General features: G+C 37.2%; 2 protein-coding genes across 2 annotated transcripts in view; both read left to right on the forward strand.

Moving 5' to 3' along the window:
* The window catches only part of cwc22 (CWC22 spliceosome associated protein homolog), a 52,369-nt gene extending 46,319 nt beyond the window's left edge, over window positions 1–6,050 (forward strand). The window contains exons 14-18 of the mRNA XM_016523633.1: window positions 365–517; window positions 703–830; window positions 912–1,013; window positions 1,097–1,305; window positions 5,032–6,050. Coding sequence (XP_016379119.1) covers window positions 365–517; window positions 703–830; window positions 912–1,013; window positions 1,097–1,305; window positions 5,032–5,600 — 1,161 coding nt within the window. The 3' untranslated portion in view covers window positions 5,601–6,050. The remainder of the gene's footprint in view (window positions 1–364; window positions 518–702; window positions 831–911; window positions 1,014–1,096; window positions 1,306–5,031) is intronic.
* A 5,471-nt stretch (window positions 6,051–11,521) lies between these two features.
* The window catches only part of znf385b (zinc finger protein 385B), a 139,096-nt gene continuing 127,681 nt past the window's right edge, over window positions 11,522–22,936 (forward strand). Inside the window, exon 1 of the mRNA XM_016523648.1 lies at window positions 11,522–11,616. The gene's annotated coding sequence lies outside the window, so the exon portion shown is untranslated. The remainder of the gene's footprint in view (window positions 11,617–22,936) is intronic.

The following is a 22,936-nucleotide window of genomic DNA, read 5'->3' on the forward strand; positions in this document are numbered from 1 at the left end:
ATGAAAATTACAGGCCTCTCTCATCTTTTTAAGTGGGAGAACTTGCACAATTGGTGGCTGACTAAATACTTTTTTGCCCCACTGTATATATGTATGTGTGTGTGTGTGTGTGTGTTTATCATAAGATTATTTATTTATTTACTTTCGTTTAAATGTTAAAAGTTTTTTTTTTTAATTCATGGTTTATAAAATTATTTGATTGAATTGTTTATTTATTTATAGATTCCAACATGACATAAGGCAGCTTTATTTTCTCTTTAGATTTATGAATATTTAAAGTGACATACACCTCATCTGCACTATTGGTGCAAGATCACAACAGTTGTGTTTGTTTCTTTATCTGATGTTTTCATCTTTTATGTAGAGGTTTTGCCTGCTGAAGAAAGAATATATGGAGAGTTTTGAAGCCATCTTCCAGGAACAGTATGAAACCATCCACCGGCTTGAAACCAACAAATTGCGTAATGTTGCTCGAATGTTTTCTCATCTCCTCTACACAGACTCCATTCCATGGAGTGTGAGTAACTTTTATTACTTCTTTCTTTACGTTCACCACATCAGCATTTAGACATGGCTAATAAACGAATGCATCCCGCAAGCTGTAATTACGTTTTAGACAACAACACATCAATATGGACAGACACATTATTGGTTTCCTGATGTAGTAAAACAGTGTTATTTTTTTCTCTCTCGCTCTCTCAGGTCCTTGAATGCGTTAAAATGAGTGAAGACACAACGACGTCCTCCAGTCGAATCTTTGTGAAGATTTTGTTCCAGGAACTTTGTGCTTACATGGGTTTGCCAAAACTGAATGAGAGACTGAAGGACATGTAAGTGCTTTCCTTTGTGTTGCATTGAAAACAGTTAATCGATAATTAATTAATGGACCATATCGTTTGTTTATTCCTCAGGACTCTTCAGTCTTTCTTCGATGGTCTTTTCCCACGTGACAACCCGAGGAACACGAGATTTGCCATTAATTTCTTCACATCAATTGGCCTTGGAGGACTTACGTACGTACCTGTGAAATCTCTCCTTTTGGGTCGGCTCCAATTATTGAGAACAAATGCTTACTGCACTTTTTTTTTTCTTTCAGGGATGAGTTGAGAGAACATCTGAAGAACGCTCCTAAGATGATCATGACCCAGAATCAGGAAGTGGAGTCATCTGATTCTTCCTCCTCTTCCTCTTCTTCTTCAGACTCCTCCTCATCTTCAGATTCCCCATCTGACAGCGACAGCAGTGACAGTGACTCGGATTCGTCCAGCGACTCAGACTCCTCCTCCAGCAGTGACAGCTCCTCAGGTATCAAAACCATCTGAATTATCAGTTTATTATCTGTTATGATTGGCTAACCTACTTTATTTGAAGTACTAAAATAATTTACAGAACTGTTAAGTGGAATCAGATCCATAGTAGATTAAACTAGTTCCTTATAACTAAGGCTGCAGGATGTTGGGAAAAAATGGCACTGCGATATTTTGTATTTCTGTCATCTTGTGATATGAAAAGAATACAGGACTTTTCTGTGAATTTGGAAAGAATTAATCGTTCTTAAATGATTGGGGTGATTTTGTTAAGGAGCATGTCTGCATAGAAAAAAAATCTAAAAAATTGTTTTGCTTTGTAAACTTTTTTTTTTTTGAGTGTGAACTATCCTTTTAGGAATGAACTATTGGAGAAATACTTGAAAAATGTTGGTATTGACACTTGGGGTTTCATTTTTATAAGAACCGGCCCAAACCTCTTTCAATAACCATAAAGTGAATAATAAATAAATATAAACAAATAAAAATAATATTAATTTAACTTTATTGTGCACTGTAAAATGATAATACTATAATTTACATATTAATTTATTCAACCATCAAGCGTTCATATGCTTTGAAACGCAGCACTGTGTTCATTTACACGCAAGCAGCTCATGATACGATGTTTCAGTTGCAATGAAACCAGCAGTGCATATATTGGATTAAATTACAGCCTTCACTATCACACTAAGCAATATTGTGATATGGATTTTATTTGGTTATATCATGCAGCCCTACTTTATTCCCAACTTGAACATTACTTTAATCTGCTCATGATTTTGTTGACATAACCAAAACTAAATGTCCCATTTTTATGGTTTCGATTGAATGGAAAGATTTGGATTGTTGATGTTACATTGTGTCTGCGTTGTAGACTAAACTGTTGTATTGAACAAGAGCAGAGGCAATCCTGTTTTCCATCATAACTTTAAAACCTCATTAAGTGTGAAAGAAAGTGTGGCCAGTGGCCCGGTGCCTAATTATTCATGCCGTTCATGTCTGGACTTGACCTGAGATCGGTTTTGTGTTTGTTTGTTTTTCTTCCTTAATTATTCTGCTTGTTATGGAGTGTTTTCCCCCTCCCTTCCTGAGCTCTGATGACCGGTCACTCATCAGCCTGCACTTCAGGACAGAGTGTCCACTTTGTAGATCCCCATCACATAAATTCTCAAATTTGGCCAAAACTGGCTTTCAAATTCTGTCAAGAATTTCCTTTAAGTTTCAGCTATTTAGGATCTCTGCAATAATGGAAAACCTGTCAAAATCAGAGAATTTAAGTTTCCAGGCCTAGATTTTAGTTTTACTCTGTTTTAAAATATTTGTTTTTATGAGTACAGTCTATATAACATGAAAGTCATAGATTGATTGATCAGTAGGGCAAAACCTTGATTTGTTTAATAGATCGAATTACCAGGGCAGAAATATCTTCATCCCAGCCAGAAATTGCTCATAAATAGCTTGTTTTGAATTACGGGGTGATGACAAACACTGTTATAAACACTTCCCCTTCCAATCTGCATGCAGATAGACACTTTTTGTGGTTTCGGCACCGTGTAAAAAGTGATTATAATTAGATTTGAGAACAGGCAGATTCTGACAGGAGTCTGTGAGCCGCAGCCATTCAAGTGCAGTAATTTGTTCTCGAGGCTGTTAATGAAGTTACATTTTTAGAAAAGATGTGATGCCAGGCCTCTCTCATCTCCTCTGCTACCGTTTAATGATTATTAATTGATGTTTATTGCTGCTTTTCAAGGAAGACATACTTCCTGGTCTCTAACAGTTCCCTCATACGTGTGCATGTGCAAACATTTAACACTGCTCATTTTTTTTATAGGTGTAAACAAGTTAGTGTTTTGATCCTACTGGGTTTATTGAAATAGGCCAGAGTGAGTGATGTAGGTTCATAAAATCTCACACCGCTTGATCAGTTAAAAACACAGATTCTTAAATTATCAAATAATTTCATGACTCACTCACTGAGGGTTGTTTTGAACAGTAACTGTGTTGTGTACTTAAAGCCAGTATGAAATGGAAATTCACCCATTTTAAATGCATGTTACTGATTTTACTGTGAATAATTTATCCATGCTGTTTTTTTATTGGATTTTTTTTACCTGTAAATTTGAATCAACGTTTGAGTTTTTAAACTTCCAGTCAAACAACAGACTTCTCTCTGTTGACATACACCATGCTTGTCCAATCATTTCATCCATAAAAACCTTTCTTACAATCTGCTGCAAGCTCGCATTCAGATCTGCTTCCATCCAATCAAAAAAAATCTGTCGCTATTTGTTACATTGCAACTTAAAGGCCAGTATATAAATGTAAAGTTGGAATCACATATGGAAGAATATGTGAGAAAAGATCTGTTTGTTATTGTTACATCATAACTTTAAGGCCAGTGCGTAATCGCAAACGTGGAATCGGATATGGAAGAAAATGTCTGTTGCTATTTAAGATATATCGCAACTTTTAAGACTAGTGCGGAATCGCAAGTGGAATCAGAAATGGAAAATATTGAGGAAAAGATCTGTCACTATTAAAGTTGCATCGTGACAAATCAGACAGGAGAGTAGATCAACTTCGGTGGACTTAAACTTGAAAAATTCTGTGTATTGACGTCTTTCTGCGGTTGAAATAAAATACGTTCTGATGTTCATTCTTGTTTTTTTCGTGCTTTAAGTAAATACGAAAAGACGATCGGTTCACATGTGCCGCTTGGACTATTAAGGCAATACAGTGATCTGTCACAACACATTAAAGAGCCACAAAACGGTATTTATTGTTTGAATTCCTTAAAAAAATGGCAAAATTCAAAAGCTGAGACCTTGTTTCATATCTAAAGTAACCTGCTCTGTCTTGTCTGTCGGTGTGTTGTTCATTTCCTCTTTGCTCCACAATGTATTTTTTACTATGTGAGAACGTGTAGTGTGAGAAAGGCATAGCTTGTCGGACATAGCAACAGTAACTAAGGAGGGCAGGCTTTTGCAAAGGGGCAATTGCCATGCCAGCTTGCTACTATAAACAAAAGCCTGCAACGCTTGCCCCGCCTCCGGGTCTTCTGATTGGTCCGTTGATTTGGAACAGACATTGATGAGTACTGCTGCATGTAAAAGTTGAAATTCGTTTAACTTGACACAGCGTCTTAAAAGGGGTCCTATTATGCTCTTTTACAAAGTCTTGATTTTGTTTTGGGGGTGTACTAGAACATGCTCTCATGCTTGGTGGTTCGAAAAACGCATTATTTTTCACATAATTTACATTATGAAAATACCTTTCTCCCCAGCCTGGCACAAACGGCTCTATTAGTTCCGGCTTTGATGAAGGTCCGCCTTCCGAAAAACAAAATGCGTTGTGTTTGGTTCGCTGCCACCCCCCAACCATTCGAATTTCTGTAGGCGGGAATTATTTGTAATCACTACACACGGACTAAAATTAAAAAAGTGAAAAAGCATAATAGGACCCCTTTAAGAATGCGGCACTCATGTGCAAGACACTGAAAAAGACGCATGATATGAGCGCAACGGTCATACACGTCTTGTCTAGTGCATGTTTACATAGAAAAACAATAGAAAAATAGTGCATTAGAATGGAAGAATGAGTTCTTTGTGAATGGCTTCTAAGGTATAAGGTATAATTGCAAAAGTGCAATCAGAACCAGAATTCCAGATTTATGTTTGGTTCCTCCGAATACTTACGAAATTCTTCTTTCCCTTCACAGACTCAAAGCATAAGAAGGCCTTGGGCAAGAAGGACAAGAACAAGGAAAAGAAGAGGTCCAGCAAGGCAGCAAACCAGCCATCTCCTCTGGAGGACCGGCCCAGCAAGAGACACGAGAACCGGCGGCAAGACGGCAGCAACGAGGACCGCCGCGGATCCGACAAGCACCACAGAGATTCTCGCCGCCAGGGACATGAGGACGAGTCGCCCCCTGCTCGACAGCGAGGAGAACCTGAGCGTGGAAGAGGACATAAAGAGCAGCAGCACCACAGGCACGCTCCGGACCACGAGGACCGACAGCCGGATTCACGAAGGCACAAGGACGACGGCAAAAACTCCCGAGCGGACAAGGACAAAGATAGACACAGAAGCAGAGAGAAGGAGCCTCTGCGGCGGAGCCGGGACAGGTCAAAGTCACGAGAGAGGAGCCGCAAAGAGATCGACTCCAGGGACTCGGACAAGAACGGCTTGGAGAGGGTGGACAAAGAGAACAGGCATTCTGACAGAGACAAAGAGTCCAGGAGGAAAGACGAGAGGAGCAGGGATAGCTCACCGAGGAGACACAGATAGACAGAATAAGATCATGATATCGTACCAGTTTTGAGCCGTTCCTCGTTCACTGTGGCTTTCACCCTTGTGCTTTTGCTTAGCCTCTGTGTTGTTATAAAGTAAAACATAATGATTTTTGAGCTGTTGTTAAAAGGACTCGTGTGGAAATGTACCGTACACGCACTGATGCTGTGTAAGGTGTTCCTGAAACAATTTTAGCAGTTAAACGAGGCTGTGTTCATATTGTTGGGGACATTTTGTATTTTATGTATACTTGCCCAACAGTATTTTTGCTGTTGTTTTGGAAGTAATTGGGAAAAGCAAGATTAAAGATGACATTTGCTATACATTTAAAAGGTTCACTGTGATTATTAAAGCCACAGTTGATTCAAACTAGTTAGGAAAAATATTAAAGATGTATTGTGATGATTTTGCTAGCAATATAAGAGATATAAACGTCTGTTCAAAAGTTTTCGGGTCAGTAAGATTTTTTTTTTTTTTGCTCAAAAATACAATAAAAACAGTAATTTTGTTATTCCTGTGATGCAAAGCTGAATTTTCAGTGTCACATGATCCTTCAGAAATTATTCTAAAATGCTGATTAAGAAACATTTCTTATCAATGTTGAAAGCAGTTGTGCCACTTAATATTTTTGATAATCAGCTTTTTGATATTACATTTTTAATATCAGTGCGTCCCTAAGCAAATATTGGTGGTAATTTCGAAGGTTGATTCTTTTGTCAGTTTCAAAATGATTCAATTTGCAGATTCACTTGGCAATGTTTATATAAATAAAATACTGCTTTTGAATGAAAAATGTCATATCTTGGTACCCATTTAATGATGGTTATCAAGATATGCATGTTTCAGTATTTCACCCACCCCTAACTGTTCTGATTTTCATTTTACAGTTAATATAAAAAAAGGGGGGTTTATGTCTCGATAGCTTTTCTATCTCAGTTCGTAGCTCATGTCAGTGTTAGAGCTTAATCAAGTAACATTTCTGTGGTACACAATCTGTTCGGTGTTGCGCCTAGTGTAACGCGCCACATGCGAATTCTGTCACATCTCATTTCAGATGCACTGAAATTTCATCGCAGTGTTTCAAACAGCACGCCGGCATTGGACGAGAAGCTACTTTGCTTTTGCTGATTTCTGCCGTGCTGCCTTATAGGATTCACATCTGCCGTGACCTTCAGGGGTAACTGAGCCTAGACTGCATAAGTGAAGCCCGATATAGAAACAGCCCTTTTCTTTGTAGCCAATGTTAATGGGATGCAGGACAAGCCCTCTGGGATTGTAAAGCAGCGAAACGCATATGAATTAAAGGTCATCAATAGAGAGCTGCCAGTCATTTCAGAGAGGAAGAATCCCAGGTTTGCTGTATGATGTATGATACAAAACATTCAGGTTACTTTTACTTTTCCCCATATATACAATATATATATATTATATTTATGTAGTATACAGTAAACATTTGAAATGGATCAAAACCTTTCATCAAAGTTGTCCTAAAACCAAAACAATACCCGTTCTTATCTTAGGACAACTTTTTTGATCCACTTCAAATGTTGACTACTGTATATACGGTACATGAATATATAGTGAATTTAATTATACACTATATTTTGTATATTTATATATATAGTTTTTATTAATCATTTATAGTTTATAATTTATATATTTATAATATAATGTATATAATAAATAAATTTTTATATTATGTATATTACTGCATTCAAATAAAACTGTTTTTAGGACTTAAGTTTTTATTTTTAATTTTTCATTACAAATTAATAAAGGCACATTCCACTCAGTTCTCAATTATTGTAAAATAAAAAAAAATTAAAAATTAATTGTTATTGCAGTAATGCAATTTTGATACATCAATATATAAAATAAAAGTATTGATGATTTTTTTGGACATTATGGTGATGAGTGTGCTTAATTTTCATAAAATAAATGTAATTTATAATAATAATAAAGGATGTAAAACAAGCTTTGTTTTCTCTAAGTAAATTATATTTTCTTATACACTGAACAAAATTATAAACGCAACACTTGTTTTTGCCCCCATTTTTCATGAGCTGAACTCAAAGATCTAAGACTTTTTCATGTACTCAAAAGGCCTATTTCTCTCAAATATTGTTCACAAATCTGTCTAAACAGTATTTGAGAGAAATAGGCCTTTTGTGTACATAGAAAAAGTCTTAGATCTTTGAGTTCAGCTCATGAAAAATGGGGGCAAAAACAAAAGTGTTGCGTTTATAATTTTGTTCAGTGTATCTTTCTTTTGATTTTTGGTAGAAATATGCCCCAGACATCATCTTGTGAGATTTTTTTTTTTGAGTCATATCTGTTTTTAAAAGAGAATAACAATCAGCATACTCAAGTAGCTCTATGACATTAATAACTAATGACTTTCTTGTTTCTGCACTTAAATGTCTTGTTTATCATCAGTTTCTGAGAGTGAAGTTTGAAGTTTCTTGAGACAGGCTCTTGACAGTGTCAGAGTACAAGAACTTGATTCTCTCTACAAGAGAAGCGGAAGAGTGCTCTGGAGGGAAAAGCTTGCCTGTTTCATTATCAGTGGAGCAAGAGATAGACCTGTTATTTCCAACTCCTTCGACACCACACTGTCAGAGTCACTTCTGGAAAAGCTCATTCTTCGTCACCAGCATCTCTGCAGGAATTTTGCACTTTGGTATCACGAGACATTTTTGTAAGCAGACCCCTTCCATTCACAGCTAACTGCCAATTTGCACACCTGACTCAAGATTCACTTTTGCTCCATGTGGTCTTTATTGCAGAACGTTTGGTTTTTGTGCATATATGCATCTGATCTTCTTCTGTTGGTGTCAGTTAAGTCAGCATTTATACATAAATGCATTTTTGTGGTTATTATAGGTTGTGAAATGAGATGAGATAGTTGAGTACATTTAGAGATGTGGGAATAGCAGCTTTCATCAGACCTGACTCAATCCTGGGACTCACGAGATAGACTTGATAGTGTAAGATTCATGCATCCATGTCTATTAAAGGAATAGTTCACTCAAAAACGTAAAAATTTAGTCACCCTCAGGCCATCTAAGATGTACAGTAGATGAGTTTGTTGCTTTATTGGAGCAACAGATTTGGAGAAATTTAGCATTATTTCAATTGCTCACTTGCTGGATCCTCTGCAGTGAATGGGTGCCCTCAGAATGAGAGTCCAAACAGTTGATAAAAACATCACAATAATCCACATGACTCCAGTCCATCTGTCCAGATGCTTTTTAACTTCAAACCACTGCTTCTGGCTAATATGCTATGAGTCCTATCTATAATATTGTTAAAAGCCATATTGTCTGAATCAGGAGAGGAATATGCACAGATCAAGCACTATTTACAAGCAAAAACAGTCCAAGAGAGTTCTAAACAAATATGTTGGCTAAATGTTAAAACCTCTTGATGGATTTGTTTCTTACAAACACACACACAGCTTTTTCCTTTACAAGATGTTCATTGATAGACTGGAGTGGTGTGAATTATTGTGATTTTTTTATCAGCTGTTTGGACTCTCATTCTGACGGCACCCATTCACTGCAGAGGATCCATTGGTGAGCAATGTCGAATTTCTCCAAATCTGTTGAAAAACCCAAACTCATCTACATATTGGATGACCTGAGGGTGAGTAAATTGTCAGCAATTTTTCATTTTTGGGTGAACTCTTCCTTTAATGTCTGTGCATGCATGTTTTTATTTAGGATTATTAATGGAAAAATGTATTTACACCTACCACTCTCATCTCCCTCCTGCTGCTACAGACATCCCGCTGAAAAACGTGGCCCGTGTATTTCATACTCATGCTGTCAGTGAGAATGGGCAGTACTGTGAATGCCTGGAAAGAAAATATCTCTATGAATGGCAGCTCTGCCCAGCGTCACCACAGGAAGTGAATGAACGGGTGGAGTTCAGTGTGGGTGTTTCCTCAATCCGTGTATCATTCGATCATTCGTTTTTTGATTTAATATTGAAAGTAGAAAAATGAGAAAACGGCTCCTTTTTCATTTTTTTCCGAAAAACGAAAATTCAGCTTAAATTTTCGTTTTTCGTTCATGGGTGGAAAAATGAATAAACAGCTTGAATATTCGATTTCTACATGTGGGCGGGAATTAAACACCCCTTTCTGCAGCGAAAAAGGAGCCGTTTTCTCATTTTTCTACTTTCAATATTAAATCAAAAAACGAATGATCGAATGATACACGGATTTTCCTCATACCCTGTTTTTAAATTCTAAAATAGAATTTTTGTAGATCACTAGTACTGTAGCATGCAATTAGGGGTCTATACGTTCTGGCAGACCGTCTCGCCACAGCAGACATCTTAAACTTCATTCAAACCTTGTTTACTGAAGTCCAACTTGACTCAAGCTGCCCCGGCTTAAAGAATGAGAGCCATTGGTTTTATTAGGGAATTCTTGGGTTGCAGATGTTCAAAGATGGTTCCTCTATCCAGATCTTTCCATCCTGTAAAATGGAGCAAAATTTTGATAAATTCTTATTTTAAATCTGAAACTTCATATATCATTCCCAGGACCATTGCTTAAATTCATGTAACCAGGACAATTGTTATGGATGGGCCCAGGATAACATTCCCAGTTGTCCTTCCATGGAGAAAGAGAGATCAGTTCACAAAAAGGGTAGTGTATTTATTTATTTATTTATTATTTTTAAGACTTTAGTTGTATAATATTTATTAGTTATTTTCTTTGATCACTTTATCTTACGTTTTGTTTAATTTTGTTAGGATGGTATTAAATAGTAAAGGCATAGCAATATCCCAATACAAACAGTTTATTATTATTATTTATTTATTGGCATATAATTGCAAAATGATTGCTTCCCATAGGAAGATTGAGAGGAAGGCAGTGTACAGACAGTGAAAGTAGGGCATACAGTATGTGCTCTCAGGTAGCGCTGCCCCTGAGGTATCGGGATGAGCATGCGTGATGATTTCTAACGCGAAATTACGAATTCTATATAAATACTATGGCGACGTTTCTGTTTATGAATATTACTCACGCCGTGCTGACGTCGTGTGGCTGCCATCCAATAGCGAAGGAGCACTTCGTGAATATTAATGATACCACGCTGACGTTCTAGTTAACTCTCCAATGGCGAAATGCCAGTGGTGAATATTAATTAGTTTAGGTTGACGTTGTTTAGTAGCTTGCCAATGGCGAAGGCTTGTGTCATGAATAATACTCCAGTATCCATCGCCATAGTAGGATTCGTAAACTCGAGTCGGGATGCGGCGCATCGCCTCACAGTCCGTGTGCGCCGTGCAACCTGCAACACAGAGTGACGCCAAGTCTGTTCAAGTTTACCGGCAAACATCGGCTGTTCAGGTAAGTGAACCTCAGGAGAATTCATATGCAAATGTGTTTTTGACGGCTTTAATATTGACAACCGCTCAGTCTACCACAACTTCATTTTAGTGAGAGAAAGACAGCAACTTGAAGCATCAAGCCAGTATTTGATATTCCATCTCCTGTGTGTGATTTATTAATGTTTTAGATAGAAATCTCGCGTAAGCGCGTCTTTCTTCAACGTTTTTGGAATCTCTTTGCGTACCCAGAGCGCATATTTCATTAACAACTTTGGCAAACACTTTCACCTTAACGTTACCTGTTCGCGCCGCTTTCTAATTCAGCGTCCAAGCAGTTGTCATTCAAGACATCAAAGGCGTGGCTACCATCCAATAGCGAAGGATCACTTCGTGAATATTAATGACACCACGCTGACGTTCTAGTTAACTCTCCAATGGCGAAATGCCAGTGGTGAATATTAATTAGTTAAGTTGACGTTGTTTAGTAGCTTGCCAATGGCGAAGGCTTGTGTCATGAATAATACTCCAGTATCCATCGCCATAGTAGGATTCGTAAACTCGAGTCGGGATGCGGCGCATCGCCTCACAGTCCGTGTGCGCCGTGCAACCTGCAACACAGAGTGACGCCAAGTCTGTTCAAGTTTACCGGCAAACATCGGCTGTTCAGGTAAGTGAACCTCAGGAGAATTCATATGCAAATGTGTTTTTGACGGCTTTAATATTGACAACCGCTCAGTCTACCACAACTTCATTTTAGTGAGAGAAAGACAGCAACTTGAAGCATCAAGCCAGTATTTGATATTCCATCTCCTGTGTGTGATTTATTAATGTTTTAGATAGAAATCTCGCGTAAGCGCGTCTTTCTTCAACGTTTTTGGAATCTCTTTGCGTACCCAGAGCGCATATTTCATTAACAACTTTGGCAAACACTTTCACCTTAACGTTACCTGTTCGCGCCGCTTTCTAATTCAGCGTCCAAGCAGTTGTCATTCAAGACATCAAAGGCGTATCTCAGCTGACGCGCTAGTGCTGGCAATAAAACAAACAAACAAAAAACTTTACGCTGGTAGCGAATAAGGTTTTGAGACAGTTTCTCTGTATAACAGTCGTTTATAAGGCTTAAAGGGCCAGTTCACTTCTAAAACAAAAGACTGTCATGATTTACTCATCAAAATACAGTTCAAAATTACTTTCTTTTGCTGAAGAATGTACTGTAATGTAATCCATATGACTCGTATTCTATATTCCAGGTTTTCATAAGACATGATAGTTTGCTGGACAAACAATTTAAGTTGTTATTCACTGATAATCTTGAATTGCGTCCTTGTCATTTGAGAAGTACAATGTCCGATTGATGAATAAATGATTCGTTTGAATCGGATCTTCTCAATTAATCGCCAATTGATAAGTCCAATGCACTGTAAAGGATTCGTTCACGAATCAAACTGATCCGCATCTTTTATTTTTTGAGAAAAACATTTAGTTAAATAATAATAAAAATACAAAAATATTATGAATAAATATAATTAAAATAAACTATTTATAAATAAATAGACAATTAAATAAATATAAAAATAAATAAAATTATTAAAACTATATACAGTGGGTACGGAAAGTATTCAGACCCCCTTAAATTTTTCACTCTTTCTTATATTGCAGCCATTTGCTAAAATCATTTAAGTTAATTTTTTTCCCTCATTAATGTACATGAGAAGTACAATGTCCGATTGATGAATAAATGATTCGTTTGAATCGGATCTTCTCAATTAATCGCCAATTGATAAGTCCAATGCACTGTAAAGGATTCGTTCACGAATCAAACTGATCCGCATCTTTTATTTTTTGAGAAAAACATTTTGTTAAATAATAATAAAAATACAAAATATTATTAATAAATATTATTAAAATAAACAATATTTATAAATACATAGACAATTAAATAAATATAAAAAATAAATAAAATAAACAATTATTAAAACTATATAAATGATTTATTAAAAAAAATATATAATATTTTGTCGGTATATATCCATTAGTTCTGTGGTGTTCAACATCGGACATCCTCAACCCTGTATATTGATTATAGCTGTTTTTATGTTGATGGAAATAGAACAGACAAATAAGGATAGTGACCGTGAAAAGGAAATGCATGTATGCCAGTAATACGGGATTGAGCGTCTTTCACAGTTTGATGTCATGTTTTTGCATTTGTCCTTGGACTAAATAATCCTCTCATATTTGTAATTCTACAGTAGGCCTCATAATATATGCAACCTAAAGGTCTTTATACTGACTTTAAGCTCTGGTCTTTGTGTTTTCAGACAACATTTGTTAATTTATTAATTTGAATAGTTGTAAATATATTAGAAATGTCCTAAATGGAAATACAAAATGAACAGCTGACTATGATTGCATGCTGGTTAGAAAGTGTTTTATTCATGCATTATTTCAACAAAATTAGCTTAGTTTAATGCAGCCAGAGGCTTTGAAAATTTGACCTTTTATGTCAGTCTCTGTGTGGGGTTGTTGCGCTCTCTCTCTCTTTCTTTCTCTTTCTCTCTGTGTAATGTGAACATAAGGCAGAAGGTGTGGCTTCTCACATATTCTCCCCGAAGTGTGGTCTGCCTGTCCATAATTAATAGAGCACTTAAGTCCTTTCCTCATCAGGACTAATTTGTTCAGCAGTGTTGCGTCATGCTTTGAAAAGCAAAACACAGGCTCAAAGCACCTTGGGAAATGTTTTTTTTGAAACCTCTTTTCATAAACACGTATTAGTCCACCTTTGTTCTAGGCGTCCTGAAGATAAATGTACCAACAGTGACAATAAGTAAGTGTTTGCAGGCAAAGAATAGTACAGTGCACATGCTTATTTTTCCCCCTTCCTTCCCTGCTTCCTCCCTTCTCCATTTCATTATTCCCACACATCCTTTCTTCTTGGAGGAGTTTCTAGAACGTTTGATAAGTCAGAAATATTGTATTATGGAACTCTGATCTAGGCCTATGCATTTTTTTGAAAGTAAAGAGATGTCTAATTCGACTTTGAGATTGTACTTCAGCTCAGCACAAAATTGTAACCCAGAGCTCTCAAATGTTCACAGGGCTGTTATTATACCTGCTGTCTCCGTTAGAAATATAGGAGCTGGTGATGTGCACTTGCTTGCTCAATAAGTGTGGAGTAGCACTTTTAGAGAGAACAATCAACGAGTTCCCATTCTGCACGGCAGCGTTACAGCGTCTCTTTGTTGCTGTTTAATATCCGTGTTAATCACACTCATAAAATTTCAATCAACATCATGCTGGTTCTCGTTATACAGAAGACCTGATGTAAGATCCAGAGAGAAAATACTTGTCTGTACAGTATTGAACCTCCTCACCTCCACTAATGGTTATACAAGGTTAACAAGAACATCTTGCCAATTTCAATGATATCTTCAAATGAAAGACCGCAGCCCTTTGGGGTTATTCAAGGTCAATAAGAATGTCTCGACAACGTCATAGATTTCCTTAAAGGCGAAGTGTGTCAATTCTGCGCCACTAGAAACACTACATGGAATTAGAAAAAAATAAGGCTTGTTTTCAAGCAGTTTTCCCGAATGCTCCTCCTGTCTGTCATTGGTTGGTTTAATAAATATGATGTTACGTCATACACTGTCATCTATTTGAAAGGAAGGTTGATACCCTGGAGATTTGGTGATGGCATGAGATTTTTAATGTGTAACTCACAAGTTTACAGCAGGAATTGAGCTTCCTGATGAGAACTGAACAGCGTGTGTCATTGTAGTGTGATATGTGTCTGCAGCAGGGAAGCAAACTTGTCACCTTTTGGTGAACTTTGCTGTTTTGAATCCAAAATAGGTCATTTGTGTGATTTGCGTAGATCTTATGAGCTTTTAAAATTGGTGGAGTGGTGTCAAACTGAAACTAAACTGGGCCCTATACATTTTTCATGTTCTGGGTTTTATTGCGCATGATTCAAATTACTTAAAATAAAATAGTGTTTGTTTTTTGTCATCTTTTATCATAGGTAATATGTTTCCCTGCCTCTGAAAAAATGGGAAGTCTTTTTTTACCTGACATAATAAATTCTTTCTACTTTTTTACCACTCTCCTATTCTATCAAACTCTACCGATCATAAGGTTGGGGTCAGTAAGATTATTATTTTAATTTTTTTTGAAAGAAATGACTACTTTTACATATAGGAAGGACATTAAATTGATCAAAAATGACAACAAAGACATTTATAATGTTGCAAAAAATTCTGTTTCAAATTAAATACTGTTCTTTTGAATTTATTTACAAAAAAAGTTTCCACAGAAATAATAAGCAGCACAACTATTCTCAACATTGATAATAATAAGAAATGTTTCTTCAACAGCAAATCAGCATATTAGAATGATCATGTGACACTGAAGACTGGAGTGATGGATGCTGAAAATTCAGCTTTGCATCAGAGGAATAAATTACATTTTGAAATATTTTTTAAACAGAAAGGAGTTCTTTTAAAATGCAATAACATTTCACAATATTACAGTTTTTTTCATTGACTATCCTGTTTTTTTTACTCTGAAATACATCATATTATGCCAACAGAACAGGTTGCAAATGGCAACATGTTCTCATTAAATGAATAACGTATAGTTCGCATGTTGTCATGATCACTGGAAACCGAGTTGCAGAGCTCACCCACGTACAATTCCAGAAAAATGTTGTTTCCTAATATTTCCCAAGTATTGGTTGCAGACCATACATTGTGCATTATTTGCAGTAAACAACTCACATGGGCCATTCTCAGTAATTTGTTTCATACTCCACATGAATGTTATTGTTTGCCTCATGTTTTTTTTTTCTCCAGACACTGACTCTATTGTAGTTGGATATCTTTTCCATGTGTTGCACAAAAGCCTTGCTGCCATGCCACCATAAAGGCTGCTTTTGTGGTATAGCTTGTCCCCCCTGCAGCTGTGAGATGCCTGAATAGGTGACTGGTAATTAGTCCCATTCTGTCTGCCGTGATTTATGAAGCTCACCATCATGCGTGAAAGTGATCCACAAGCCAAAAAGGCAGACGTTCTGCACAAGCGAGCTAGTTGTGATTTCATAATTTAGTAAAATTATTTAGGTTAACCTAGTACAAACTCAAACCATTAATCGGCCCTTTACATTTTAATATCTATTTTTGTGGCCTTTTTTGGTTCCACATTCTTACTACCATAATAGATGTCTCTTTATAAAGTCTAAGGATGACCCAAAACTCTTCCTCAAGTTTTTTTTAGACACACCTGACTCTATTGTTTGACGTTATTCCATGTTTTTGATGCGAATATTTCTACCACGGTAGAATCTGACACATTTCTACTGTCACGCAGTACATACCATCATCTCGCCTTACCCCAGTAATGTCTATTAACATATGTCTCAGTTGGTCTAATAGTCATTTGTCATTGTAGCACGATACTACCGAGAGTCTGTTACCAGCTAATTATATAAAAACTCATTTGCTGTTAAGGTCACGACTGCTGTGGAGTGACATGCAATTGTGACGTGACCTGAATTAGCATGTATATTACTGTCAATATACACACATGCATGTGCGCATTCTTTCGTCATTGTGTGCGTAGCTCCTTTGACCTTACATTTATTTTTACTGACGGAAAAGCCCGGGGGGGGGCTTCTGCTCCTGGCTGGGTATGGAATGGGGCAGAAATAAATTGCCTCCACATCTCCTGCGTCTCTGCGGCGTTTAACGAATGATAACGTAGCTGGGAAACTAGGATATTGGGAAGGTCAGCTAGTTCTCGTAATTAGCAGGAGGGATGAAGATGAAGGTAAAAGAGGGAGAGGGGAAATATTCCTCTTTGGAAGGGAGTAATGAATCACTCTTACTGTATTTTTTTCTGACAGGACTGGGGATATTTTGAGAGACTTATCAAATAATTGGGATGGCACAATTGGGAAGACAACAACAATATGGTTCCGGAAGTAAATGTCTTGTTTATTTCCTCCAGAGGGAAATTTGTTTTAACAATAAGTTCTAAACCTTTCAAGACCATCTTGAAAGTTGTACCATGAACTTTGAGATTGTGAAGCAAAAGAACCGCTCTATTATATTGCTTATAATCAAATGTTAGAATTAATCTCAGAGCCTCCTGGTTTAGAAAAAGATATCTTAAGTCCTCTGGAGAAAACGAAGAGGGAAAATATTTCCGTAACCCAAGGTCACAAAATAAATAAATAAAATAATAATTTGGGCATCACTGTTGTGCTGTATAAATCAGTTGCTCTCTGAATGTTTCATTGGCTTTCCCTGTGGCCTGGGCCTGCCTCGTCTTCTGCTCCCTTGCACCTGTGCAGATGTCTCTGTGTGCATCTTTCTTTTAACATCCATTAAGCTCCTTTGATTTGTTGTTCTTGCATTCAAGAGTCAAATTCTGAGCTACTGTAGGGATCCCATCGAGCTGATGCCAAGTTGGCCAGTTCCCACTTGTTAAAGCCCCAGTTTGTCACGTGCATTTATATTTGTAATGTAGCTGCGAGAAATCACACCGCGTGCCGATGACAAGGGACGGATGCGATGGGTGCCGTGAGAGAGAGCAGCACAGGGACTGAAACGACATTACATTTCCCAAAGAGAGACAGACAGTTACAGTGTCTTTTGCATTGTGAAATACTGCACAACACGTATGTGAATTGACATGACAGATTTTACATGGCAGATGCATAATAGATAATTTCTATTGTGTCTTCAAAAGTCCTATGGATGGCGCAAAATGTACAGTTGTATGTATCTGACAGAGAATCAGGATTTTTGAGGGAAAATGCAGGCGAGATTTTATGTGAGGACACTGATTGGATTGTGAAAAGTGTAAAAGCCAGGTATTTAGGGAGATACTGAGAAGTATTCATGGGGTTCATGATATCACCCAAAAAGGAGAGTTGTTTCAGTTAAAGGGGTGGTTGATTGCGATTTCACTTTTTTAACGTTAGTTAGTGTGTAATGTTGCTGTTTCAGCATAAACAATATCTGCAAAGTTACAAAGCTGAAAGTACAATGCAAACGGAGACATCGTCTTTTAAAATTCTGGCAGTTTAATGCCTACAAAAACGAACAAACAAAAAACATAGGCCTACCATTAAAAGCCGTGCTTGCACAGGTTCTGCACTATCCTCTTCAATAATATACTCTGCTCCTCAATCGGGCTCAAAATGATAAGCAATATTAACGATGCCGTTGTTTACAATACAACCGGAGCACATGCCGCTGAGGTGAGGGGCGGGACATTGAGATGTGCACTAGAGGCGGTTTAGCCAATCACAACACACTGGGCTAGCTAACCAATCAGAGCCCATCGCCTATTTCTGAGGGTGGGGCTTCATAAAAACAAGAAAAGTTCAGCCTGTTTCTCAGAGAAGGGACCGAGCGTTGTGAAATAAAGATAAACTATGTGAAAAATTATGCGTTTTTTTTTTTTAAACGAAGCATTAACACGTTATACTGCACCCCATAAACACAATCAAGCCTAGAAAAAACCCAGTGAACCACCCCTTTAAGATAATCCATTTAAATAAAACGTGCAAGTTTTGTAATGAGATTTATTTGGTATCACATGCACCAAATAAATTAGTCAATTTTGACTTTGTTGACTATGATTTATGGTGAACTGTGGTGCTTTTTGTGGCTGACTTTTTGTCCCCATTGTTTCCTCTCTATCATAAAAAGAAAAAAAAAACTTAAAATAATAGAAAGTTCAAATCTAAAGGTAAAGGAGTCAGCAATTTCAGACGATCCCTCTGTGGCATCCAATTAGATTCTCTTCAGAAACAGACCTAAAACTGTTACTCTGCATCAGCAAAATGAGGTGCAGTTTTCTTACTGTGGTGCACACAGAAATCAATTAACACTCTTAGTCGTACCTCTTTGACTGACAGTAACTGAATTCATTCAAACAGTTTATACGGCACTTAAACTGATGAAGTCAGTGCTAATGATGTCAGTGCTTATGAAGTTGTCATCTTTTTATATTTTCCCAATATCTAGGATGTAACCCTGATGTCAAAATGGCTTACATCAGTAGCTCCTACAGTCCTAGTCTGGAAGCGAGGACAGAGTGGCCAGAAACCGCTTTGAGCTTCATAACGGGTGACAAATGCTGAGTCCTACTGTTTGGCTATGTTCTGATTCACGAGGTCCCTACACAGCATTCACTGCTCCTCACATGTCTGTATAAATTCACTTCAAAATATTTGTACAGTTTGAAATCAAATTTAGGTTCTTTCTTTTCTAACGTTTAAGAAAGCAGTTCAGGTAAGTGCTGAGTCTGCATCCGCTAATTCGGTTCAACTCTAATCAGTTTGCGCGCAGCCACTGCCTTTTAAAACTCTTGGCTCAACTGGGATTTCGCTGATCTCCTTTTGATTGGCTACTGGCACGAGGTGTCTGTCCTCACATAGACTTCTAGGTTCTTTAGATTTCCTGTCAATCAGCTGTGGTTAGTGGGATTGAACCTTCCTCCCACTGCTAAAATCCAGGTCTGAGTAATGGACCTAAGAGAGGAACTGAACTGTAACAGCTGCCCCGACTGTAGTGGTTTATTTAGCTTTGCCTCAGGTTAAATGTAACCCTGCAAAAATCTGATAAAAGCCCCTCTTCTCTATTTATATTTCAACGTGCATTAATGATTTAAGTCATGAGTGTAGCTCATGTTGGAATTTCACCATGTACCTAATCCCAGATAATGGCATGCATGTAACTCAATCAGAGAGGATCCAGCACCAGACAGTCTAGCCGCCTTGCTACCAACACTCTTAAATATAAAGGTTCTTTATTGGAATCTGTAGTTATATGAAGTCCATTTGACATCCCCATTGCACAAAATATTCTTTATAGTCGAAAAAGGTTCTTTAGAACATGAAATTCTTTAGATAAAATGTTTAAAAAATTGTAGATAAAAAAAAAATTATTTTAATGAAGATTATTATTCCATATAAGATTCTTTGGAGAAACCAAAATGGTACTTCTATGGCAACACTGCAATAACCCACTTTTGGATTTTATTATTTATTTTTTTTGTATATAGTGTATATATTTTGTTCACATATATTTGTATATGGTCTACAATATTATATATTATGTATGAATTAATTAATATATTTAGAATCAACATTTTTATGTGTCTTTAAAATCTTGTTTTAAAGCTTGTAATGCATTGTAGGATTGCCTTCTCTGTGAAGAACAATTAGGGCCCTATGAAATATGTTTTATTTAATACAAATTTATCATCAGTGGCAATCAAACATTAAGGAAAGGCATAAAATATTAAAAAATGAATTAATCTTTTAAAATGTAATTAATTTAAAACTGCAGCAGTTTTATTTTTGACAACAGAGATTTCCTGTTAAAATTAGAACAGAAGAAAAATTGTGTAATATTCTTTAAATAATAAAGTTTTAATATTAGAAAATTCTGCTGTACAATAATAATGTATTTCCGTTGCAATTTCTTTAAGTTAAACCAAACTTTTATTTTATCAGGTTGTTGTGAAGTTGAGTTTCTGTGTTTATACTATACGACAATAGTTTTGTCAAATAAAATTGTAATTGTAATAAAACTGAACTTTCAGAGCAGCTCTGGAGATTAAGTTAAAGTGGAGATTCCTCATATATTGAGATGCAAATGCTGAAAACACCATGAGTATGTGCAGTAAACAAAACTGCTGCTCATTCACACTGAGACATGCAGAAGATGCAGTCTTTTTGTGCTTTTAATAATCATAGACACTAGTCCATATTGGAATTTTGTTTGTTGTATAACCCTGCTTTTGATTTTCATTAAATTTTTGGGACATTGTTATAGTGTAAATTCTATTTTTATAACTGAGATTCTGAGATTCTGTCCACATTTTCCACATCGCGGAAATCCTAGGGCCTTAGACACATGCTGTCTTAGAATGAATCCAAATGAAGATATCTTACAAGGATATCTTGTAAGATATCAAGAACACAACAGTGTTCCTGTGGCTCAGTGGTAGAGCATTGCGTTAGCAGCGCAAAAGGTCGTGGGTTAAATTCTCAGGGAACACACATACTGGTAAAAAAAAATGTGTAGGCTGAATGCACTAAGTCTGCTAAATGCATAAATGTAAATGTAAAGGTAAAGCAGCATAATCATGTTATGTGTGTGCCCATGATGCCTTAAAATGCTGCCTAGATAGTTTTTGGAAGAGCTGTTGGGTCTTTTTATAGGTCTGCACAGGTGTTATATGCATATGTGGCCCAGAAAGTGTAAAAAAAATAAAAATAAAAATAAGATAACAGAACTAAAAGTTAGGTAAATATTGATGTAGAATGTACAAGATTTATAATATACGGACTGCGGATTAAAACAGGATCTAGACTTTAATCAGAGAGCGAGGAGTCATTTGTTAAATGTGATTTTGAGGACGGAAGCAGCTTGCGGATCAGATGAGCCGAGGGACGGTTTGGCTCAGTGACAGATGGGAAACATTAGGGCTCCTCTAATCCTTTCAACATTGACATCAGAGTGTGAGAGAGGTAACTCACACCACAGCGCCTGAAACCAACGCACAAAGCAGAAGACCTTATGCAGAATATCTCTTAAAGCTACCGAAGGAGCAGAACTGCTGCATGGGTCAATGACCCGCTCTGTTTGAATAGAGAGCATTCAGTGACACTTTATACACACACTGGAGGCAGAATTAATGCAATTCTATCAAAGTGTCAAAGTTTGGGGGTTAGCATGACCCAGTTAGCCCCTGCTGGTAGATGTTGTTACTGCACCATAAGGTGGCAAAAAGCATTTTCTCTGCCTTCAGTGACGCTTTATACACACACTGGAGGCAGAATTAATGCAATTCTATCAAGGGGTCAAAGTTTGGGGGTTAGCATGACCCAGTTAGCCCCTGCTGGTAGATGTTGTTACTGCACCATAAGGTGGCAAAAAGCATTTTCTCTGCCGATTGCAATGAGTTATTCAATCTGATAAAATAACTTTTTTTTTTGTTGCAAGCAGCACATAAATCACTCATATATTATCACTATATTTTATTATAGCAGATGACTTACCAGTACCTGACCCTTTTGGGGGCTGTTGAAAGCCTGAGATATGCTTTTTAGGCTATATTTTCCCTGTCTGCTGCCTGTAATGTCGCTGAGCAAGATCACTACTGAAGGGTTTGTGAATGTTCATGTTCCTCTAGTGCCATCAGCCAATCAGCACACTTCGGCTATATTCATATTACTGTGGCTTCTGTCTGTCTGTCTGTCTGTCTGTCTGTCTGTCGGCCTATCTATCTGTCTATTATTCTTTCTGTCTGTCTATCTACCATGTTGTCTCTCTGTCTGCTGTTCTGTCTGTGTGTCTATCATTCTGTCTGCATGTTCCTCTAGTGCCATCAGCCAATCAGCACACTTCGGCTATATTCATATTACTGTGGCTTCTGTCTGTCTGTCTGTCTGTCTGTCGGCCTATCTATCTATCTGTCTATTATTCTTTCTGTCTGTCTATCTACCATGTTGTCTCTCTGTCTGCTGTTCTGTCTGTGTGTCTATCATTCTGTCTGTTGTTCTGTCTGCCTGTCTCTCTATCCTATTGTCTGTCTGTCTTTCTATCATTCTGTCAGTCTGTTTTTCTGTCGTTTTGTCTGTCTGTCTGTCTGTTGTTCTGTCTGCTTGTATGTCTATCATTCAGTTTGTCTGTCTGTTTGTCATTCTGTTTGCCTGTCTGTTGTTCTGTCTGTCTGTCTTTCTATCATTCTGTCTGCCTGTCTATCGCTCTGTCTGTCTGTCTGTCTGCCTGTCTGTCACTCTGTATGCCTGTCTATTAGGGCTGTCAAAATGGCTGAAAAACTAAATTCGAAATTTTTTACTTAAATATTATCAATATTCGAATTATATTCCAATTTGAAAGGCATAATTTCAGTTAGGGGGGAGAAAGATTTTGGCTTCTCTCCTGAGGCCACAAGAGTACGCA

This window comes from Sinocyclocheilus rhinocerous, unplaced genomic scaffold, assembly GCF_001515625.1.
Source record: "Sinocyclocheilus rhinocerous isolate Xijiao unplaced genomic scaffold, SAMN03320098_v1.1 scaffold1802, whole genome shotgun sequence".
In the NCBI taxonomy this organism is placed as follows: Eukaryota; Metazoa; Chordata; class Actinopteri; order Cypriniformes; family Cyprinidae; genus Sinocyclocheilus; species Sinocyclocheilus rhinocerous.